Source organism: Mastacembelus armatus, chromosome 21 (assembly GCF_900324485.2).
Source record: "Mastacembelus armatus chromosome 21, fMasArm1.2, whole genome shotgun sequence".
Classification (NCBI taxonomy): domain Eukaryota; kingdom Metazoa; phylum Chordata; class Actinopteri; order Synbranchiformes; family Mastacembelidae; genus Mastacembelus; species Mastacembelus armatus.
The window spans coordinates 27,340,570-27,348,229 of NC_046653.1; the positions used below are offsets into that span (position 1 = coordinate 27,340,570).

General features: G+C 43.7%; 1 protein-coding gene across 1 annotated transcript; it reads left to right on the top strand.

Annotated features, from left to right (window-relative positions):
* LOC113123224 (olfactory receptor 6K3-like) lies at positions 1-3,633 on the top strand. Its single transcript, XM_026295043.1, has 2 exons — positions 1-1,091; positions 3,601-3,633. Exons 1-2 carry the CDS (start codon positions 192-194, stop codon positions 3,631-3,633), a joined length of 933 nt encoding a protein of 310 aa, XP_026150828.1. The 5' UTR covers positions 1-191.
* The last annotated feature ends 4,027 nt before the right edge of the window (positions 3,634-7,660 follow it).

Consider the following 7,660-nt stretch of genomic DNA (forward strand, 5'->3'; position numbering starts at 1 on the left):
CCTGTGATTTCTAACACTAGTTGTAAATGTAGCTATTTGCCTGCAGGTTCATGTTGTTGACACAAGGACAGAAAAGTCATTTGAGAACATTTGAATCTCAGTAACTTTCTGTTCAGCTCTTTTAATCTGTCCCCCTTCTGCTGTGTCCATCCCTCTGACTTGTCTTCTTCCAGCTCTGCTGTTGATCAGACATGAAGAGCAACAACAGCCTGACTCCCTCCTATTTTCAGTTCACTGTGTTTGCAGACTATGGGCCCCTCAGATATCTGTTCTTCAGCCTGTGTCTGTTGATCTACATGATTATAATCTCTGCTAATGTTGTCATTATTCTGACAGTCTGCCTGGAGAACTCTCTGCATCAGCCCATGTATATTTTCATCTGCTGTCTGTCTTTAAACTCTCTGTACGGCTCGGCCGGCTTCTTCCCCAGGTTCCTGATGGATCTTCTGTCCGACACTCATTTCATCTCACGTCCATTCTGTGTCATTCAGATGTGTATTATTCAACTCTACCTAGGACATGAGTTAACTCTTCTCACAGTCATGGCCTATGACAGATTTGTTGCTATTTGCCAGCCTTTACACTATCACAGTAAAATGACATTTAGGATGGTGCTGCTGCTTCTGATGTTTGTTGTGCTCTACCCTGTGTGTTTTTTAGGTTATCTTTTCTATCTGGCCAGCAGTTTGCCTTTCTGTAGAAATAAACTGCACAGGCTTTTTTGCACCACGTTCTCTGTAGTTGAACTCTCCTGTGTGGACACAATAGCGATCAGTAGAGTAGGCCAGGTTTTTGCAGTAATATTGATTATTGTCCCCCTGTCCTTTGTCCTGTACACCTACCTGCGCATTCTGCTTGTTTGCAGGAGAAGTTTGTCTGACTTCAGAGGAAAGGCTTTACAAACCTGCCTGCCCCACATAGTCACATTTGGGAACTTTTGCATCTCTCTGTGCTGTGAGCTTTTACTGAGTCAATATAATCTTGTCAAAGTAAACACATCTGTCAGTGTTGCTTTATCTCTGGAGTTTCTGATCATTCCTCCCATCAGTAACCCTCTAGTTTATGGCCTGAATCTGCCTCAGATCAGAAAAGTGATTTTTGGATTTTTAAGCGTAAATAAAATTGTTCATCCTACATAAAAAAAAAAAAAAAAAGTACAAGAAAGATGAACGAAGCTTCAAGTCTCGGTTATTGACATTTATGTGCTTCTAGGATGTATGTACAGATTTTTGATGTTCACATTTGTTTTAAATAAGTGATAATCCATGTGAAGAAAACATATTCACCCTTAAAACTGCTGCCCCTGCATAACATTCATTATTTTTATTGTTCTAGTGCTTTTTATTAATGGTCCAAGTCACAGTTCATCACAGTAAAATTTGTCTCAAACATTAAAGTTTAAATTGTCATTTGCTACCAAACTTGATTTCTAATGTCTACGATCTCCTGTATTTCCACTTGTCACTGCGTTGAATCCTTTACGGATTTTAAAACCTTTCATGACCAATAAGTTAAACTCTGTGCTGCTTTACTGGCTGATAAACATAAATGGAAATTGAGGAAGACAGGAAGATTTAATAAAACTCAAAAGTGTCCTTGTAAGAAATATCAAAGCAGGACCCAAAGGCAAAGCAGAGAAAAAACAGGTTTAAAGTTTTGATTTAAAGACATTTAGGTCCTTGGCAGACCAGAGATCAGTGGGAAGAGAGTTCCAATATTATGGCAAGGAGACAGCAAAGGCGTGTTTGTCCTAACATGATAATCTTGATAATCTGGGGACAGCTAAAATAGAAGAATATGGGTAATGTGGTTATGGCAGCGTGCTCCATTTAAAAATCAGGCCACAGAATTCTGGAGCAGCTGAAGTCATGATAGTGAGGTGGAAATAATCCCAATAGGGCTTGGCAGTAGTTCAATCTAGTTAAGTTAAGTTATTTACCCTTATTAGTCCCACAATGGGGAAATTGCATTACCCACCCAAAGTGCACACACCGTGAACACACACCCGGAGGCTTAAGGACAATAAAGTCAGTGTTTGGGAGTGGCCATCACAATGTCCTGATCTCAATCCTATAGAAAATTTGCGGACAAAGCTGAAAAGGCATGTGTGACCAGGGGGGCCTACAAACCTGACTCAGTTACACCAGTTCTGTCAGGAGGAATGGGCCAAAATTCCAGCAAGCTATTGTAAGAAGCTTGTGAGAGACCAAGTCATACAGTTTAAAGGCAATGCTACTAAATACTAAGGAAATGTGTGTAAACTGCTGACTTTGAAGAAAGCAATGAAAATGTTCTCTCTGCCATTATTCTGGCTTTTAGCAAATAGAAATAATTTTGGTAATCCTAACTGACCTAAAACAGGAAAGGCTGTCGTGGAAAATTCTCCAGGCAGGGCTGAGTGGAACCTTCCCACAGACGCTGCTCTTCTCTTTTCTTCTCTTACAATGTTTAAAATCAAACTCTCCAGTCAATAAAGTCTGAGCCAAAGGTTTATTATACATTTGCAACAGTTAAACATAAACCTTAGCCATTCCTGGGCATCACTGCCTATCGTTCTTTGTTTCTGGCCTTGGAGTCCCTGGAGAGAAGGGGGGCCTCTCTGGAACTGTTCTACAGCATAAAATAGCTTATCGCAGACAATCTTCACTCTACGCTATCATCACATACATCTCCTAAAAGGTTTTTCTTAGGTCCAAGGCGAGGAGGAAGGCGTGTTCGTAGGCAAAGAGAGAGTCACAAATATGTGAATCACAAATATGACTTCCATACCGGATCGGTCGCGGCCTGGGTTAACAACGACCACCACTGGTGTTGTTGACCTACAGGGTGCCAGTGGAAATTGGACTACTGTTGGTCGAAGAAGGAGAGGAGGAAGGCATGTTCGTGGGCAAAGAGAGAAGAGGAAGGGCAGGACTTAGAGTAGGGACTTTGAATGTAGGAACTTTGTCAGGGAAAACTAGAGCGTTGGCTGATATGATGGAGAGAAGAAAGGTGGATATCTTGTGTGTTCAGGAGACCGGGTGGAAAGGTAGCAAGGCCTATAGATTAGGAGCAGGGTTCAAGCTGTTTTATCATGGTGTGGATGGAAAGAGGAATGGAGTAGGAGTTATCCTGAAGGAGGATTTAGCTAGGAATGTTCTAGAGGTGAAGAGAGTGTCAGATAGGGTGATGAGTCTGAAGCTGGAAGTTGAAGGTGTGATGTTGAATGTTGTCAGTGGTTCTGCCCCACAGGTAGGATGTGAGTTAGAAGAGAAGGAGAAATCCTGGAGGGAGATGGATGAGGTGATCCAGGGTATCCCTAGTGGTGAGAGAGTGGTGACTGGGGCAGACTTCAACGGACATGTTGGTGAGGGAAACAGAGGTGACGAGGAAGTGATGGGTAAGTTTGGTATGAAGGACAGGAATGTAGAAGGACAGATGGTACAAAATATTAATTTAAGAGTACCATGATTTTTGTCCAGGCCATTTTCAATAGTATTTTATTTTTTATTCTTCTGTTGAACCACAATTCAAAAGCAATGTCTGACTTTCACTGGGTAATTTTCAGTAAATATCTATTTATTATTACTTTGGTAAGTAATAATAAACACACACATACAGTATATATTACGGCTGTCAAAATTAACGTGTTAATGAACAGGACCACAAACTGAACATTATCACCTCCATGAAGGAGGATTTATTACAAGACTGTTGGATCAAACTGACAAAGTTTTAGCCTGGTGTTCCTAAGAAACTGACAACTGGGTATATACAGTCTACAACAAAACTGGGTCCATGCTAAATTGCACTGAAATAATAAATGACCCTTTACAATGTTTGGTAAATTTATGTATAGCATAGTTGATGTTATGTCTTTAATAAAAATAAACAGGTTTGATAAACAATATTAAAAACACAAACCCTGAACAACAAAATCAGTGGTGATCAGCACGGCAAAAATAAGTCACCCTTTAATTGATGAATGATTGGCACATCTTTCTCAGCTTTGGTCTGGTGTGTGTATAAGTCAACTTGGATCAACAGAAGATTCACTCACCCCAACCGGTCGAGGCAGATGGCCGCCCAAACTGAGCCCGGTTCTGCTGGAGGTTTTTTATTCTGTCAAAGGGAGTTTTTCCTCTCCACTGTCACCAAGTGCTGCTCATAAGGGATTTGTTGGGTTTTTAGTTTTTGTAAAGTGCCTTCAGATGATTTATATTGTGATTTGGTGCTATACAAATAAACTGAATTGACATCTGTCTCAGTTTTCCTGTTTGGGTGTGAGAGGCTCTAACTATCTTTAGGTCCAGGGTTTATTAATAAGCTTGAGTGAAGCACTGCTGATACTTCTCCATTTTGGCATGTGCTTCTTGGAACATGACAGTTTATATGATATGGGGTGTTAGAATAAGGGCATTGTAAATCGCTGGCTGTGTTATGAGAATTGTCATTTTGCAGACAGATTTATGCAAAGGGTGTAACCAGGCATGTCACAGTTGAGGAAACCCAGTTTTTCTGTGCAAATCACCAAGACATGTAAAGATATGGATGTGAACTCTGTATGAACTTTGAAGATAGCCTATGTTTCAACTCTCCCCTATTGTGTAAAGTGAGACGGTGCCTGGAAATGATGTAACCCCAGCACTGTTTAAAATAAAGGGTGCTGGGCGGGGCTCGTGGCTGCAGCCGGGGATAGCACTGAGTGTGCATCTCCTAAAAGTCACGAGCTCAACCTAGAACAAAGAAAAGAAAGTCTCTGTGTAGATGTTTGATTAGAACCAACATTTATTGGTGTTTCCGCCCGGTTTCCAATACAGCATCAACGGTGAAGAGGAGGACGAGGACGCTGGAAAACTGCGCGCAGTCGGTCCCATAGGGGATCGAGGAAAATCCACCCTCGTGAATTCGATGGGAGGTCGGTGTCTACTCGCCTGAAATGATCCTCTTCACTTCTGCTGCTTGACGGAAGCCGGACAAGAGACGTATCTGCAGAAATCGGTGAGCTGCGTTGACTTCTATGTCAGGGACATAGCAGTGTCAGGGACACTAGAAAGCAGCTGCAGAGTTCGTCAGGGACGAAACCTATGTCAGGGACATAGCAGTGTCAGGGACACTAGAAAGCAGCTGTACAGTTCGTCAGGGACGAAACCTATGTCAGGGACATAGTAGTGTCAGGGACACTTGAAAAGTAAAAGTGCTATTCGTCAGGGACGAAAAGAAAAGTATCAGGGATACTGAAACACGTGTGAGTGAATGAGAACGTGTGACTGATGGTAGTTGACGGACTATTGTCGGCTGAATAGAGCAGCGTCACTACCTATTTGAACTGTGTATTTTGTTGGGCACAAGTAAAAATTGAAAAGTTGAGTGTGGTGGACGGCTGTATCCGCAGGTAATTAGTACCTGTAGAAGCTTGATACAGTGGACGATCCCCGCGCTGTTGTGACTGATCGTTTGCTTGTGCCAAAGTTGCAACTATGGGAAAGGGAAACAGTAAACCCCAATTAATGGGGGATCCTAAATTTATGAACACTTATTCTCCTGGATCAGCGAGATATTTAGGAGAATGGAAAAAAAAGTATGAGTTTCCTGGAAAGTTGGAAACCTGCGCATGCGATAAATTGGTAACTCAGTTAAAAGCAGAAGCGGCCATAGCAGAACCTAGGAAAATTGATAAGTTTAAACTTCAGCTCATTGAGGCAGTAAAATGGTAAGAGCAAGCTGAAAAAAGAAGGCAGAAGAGAAGAGATAAAAAGTCCCTCATAGCAGCCCTCCAAGAGGACCCAGCTGATTTTGTAGGGCGTCCACAAGCGTTAATTCAACAAGAAGAAGCAGCGGCTGCGGCTGCCACAGCTGCCGCATCTGTGATGGGGGCAGCGAGGACAGCTGCGGCCCCGCCTCCTACGGCTGGGCCTGCCCTAACCAGTCCTAGCCACACTAGATCAGGAAATCTGTATGGTCCTTTAATTGATGAGGTCCAAGGACTGGCAGAGGCTATGTCAAAATTAAGTCCTTTAGGGACCTCCAGGGCGATGGGTCAAGGATGGGGCCCCGTCCTGATCCACCGCCCTGGCCACCATTGATCGACCCAGCCAGCATCTTTCCAGCCATAGAGGTGCCTAATCCTCATTTTGGAGTAGGGAATGACAACAGGCCCCTTCTCCTGGTAAGGAGACCGTGGTCTTGTAAGGAGCTGGAGGATGCAGTAAAAGGGCTAGGGGACCCCCTCGCTAATGTTCGTCAATGGATTGTAAATCTGCAACAACTTAGACAAACTTACAATTTGGACGGGCAGGAGATTGACTCAGTGTGCAGGAAAGCTTTAGGACACAGATATGGAGGAGTGAGGGGAGGATATACAGGGCGGACTCCAGGGGGGGGGAGGTTTTGGCCCCCGGAGACCCAGCCTTAGATAACCAAGTTACATTGCTGACAGATAGAGTAAAAAATGCATTTGTTAAACCTCCTGATTACCAAGCTATTGCCCAATGTAAACAGAAAGAAGGTGAGGATGTGCAGGACTATAGAGGAAGGCAAGAGGAAGTGTTTAAAGCAAACAGTGGTTTGGATCCCTCTGACACTGTCGCTCCCCCCTGTCAGCAACAACTGAAACAGGCCTTGCTGAGTGGGTTTCTTCCGTCCATCACCCACCACATCCGAAAGCTAAATATTAATACACCCACAGATGGAGTGACTCGAATAATGAATTATGCCCAGCATGCCCAAGACTTACAGAAACATAAATCAGAACGACAATCAAAAGCTGCAGTGTTTGCACTACTGGATGTCATGAGTGACAGGGGAGGAGGAGGTCCTTCACAGTACAGTAGGAGGGGGTTCAGAGGAAGAGGCAGAGGTAGAGGGAGCTCAGGAAGAGGTTTTGGAAATAGGAAATGGAAGGATGATGTATGCTATAATTGCGGTAGACCAGGACACTTTGCCCGTGATTGTGATGAGCAGAACCAGAGCTCAGGGAGAGATGAAGGCAGACGACTAGAAGAGTATAGGAGACTAGGACCTTTTAACCCCCAAGCATGACTAGGCCCTACTGTAGATGAAATGCTGGACCTTGAAGAAATTGTAGAAACTTATTATAGTGCAGAAGGGAATAAGGTAATGCCCATTAGAATGCTAAAAATTAATGGAGTGAAAATAGAGTTTTTGTGTGACACAGGAGCAGACAGAACAGTCTTGAGGGATAGAATTCCTGGAGTGACAAAAGGTGATAAGAATATTTTTGTAAAGTCGGCAAATGGACAGGTCACCCCTTGTAGTTTCTCCCAAAGTTTTGTGATTGAGGATGAGGCATCTGGCTTTCAGGAAAAGGCAATGGCAGTTTTGTGTCCTAACTGTCCTGTGAATTTATTGGGCAGAGATTTGTTGGGCAAATTAAAAATATCCCTAGTGCCTACTACCAACGGGATGGCAGCCATAGGCCCGGGGGAGGAGGTCCCCTCATATGTAGTGCTGAAACAAGGGGCGCCACATTACTGGTGGTCCCTAGATCTGCCTATGCCTGACCCTGGGCGCACAGGAGAGCAGCTCCTGCGCCTGCTGCCTGATCCTCAACCACCACACTCAGAAAGTCTCTCCCCAGAGCAGATGCATGTCACCCTCTATTATAAGCACACCGCAGGTCCAGATTTTGACTATGTACGGAAGTTTGAGAAGTTAGGGC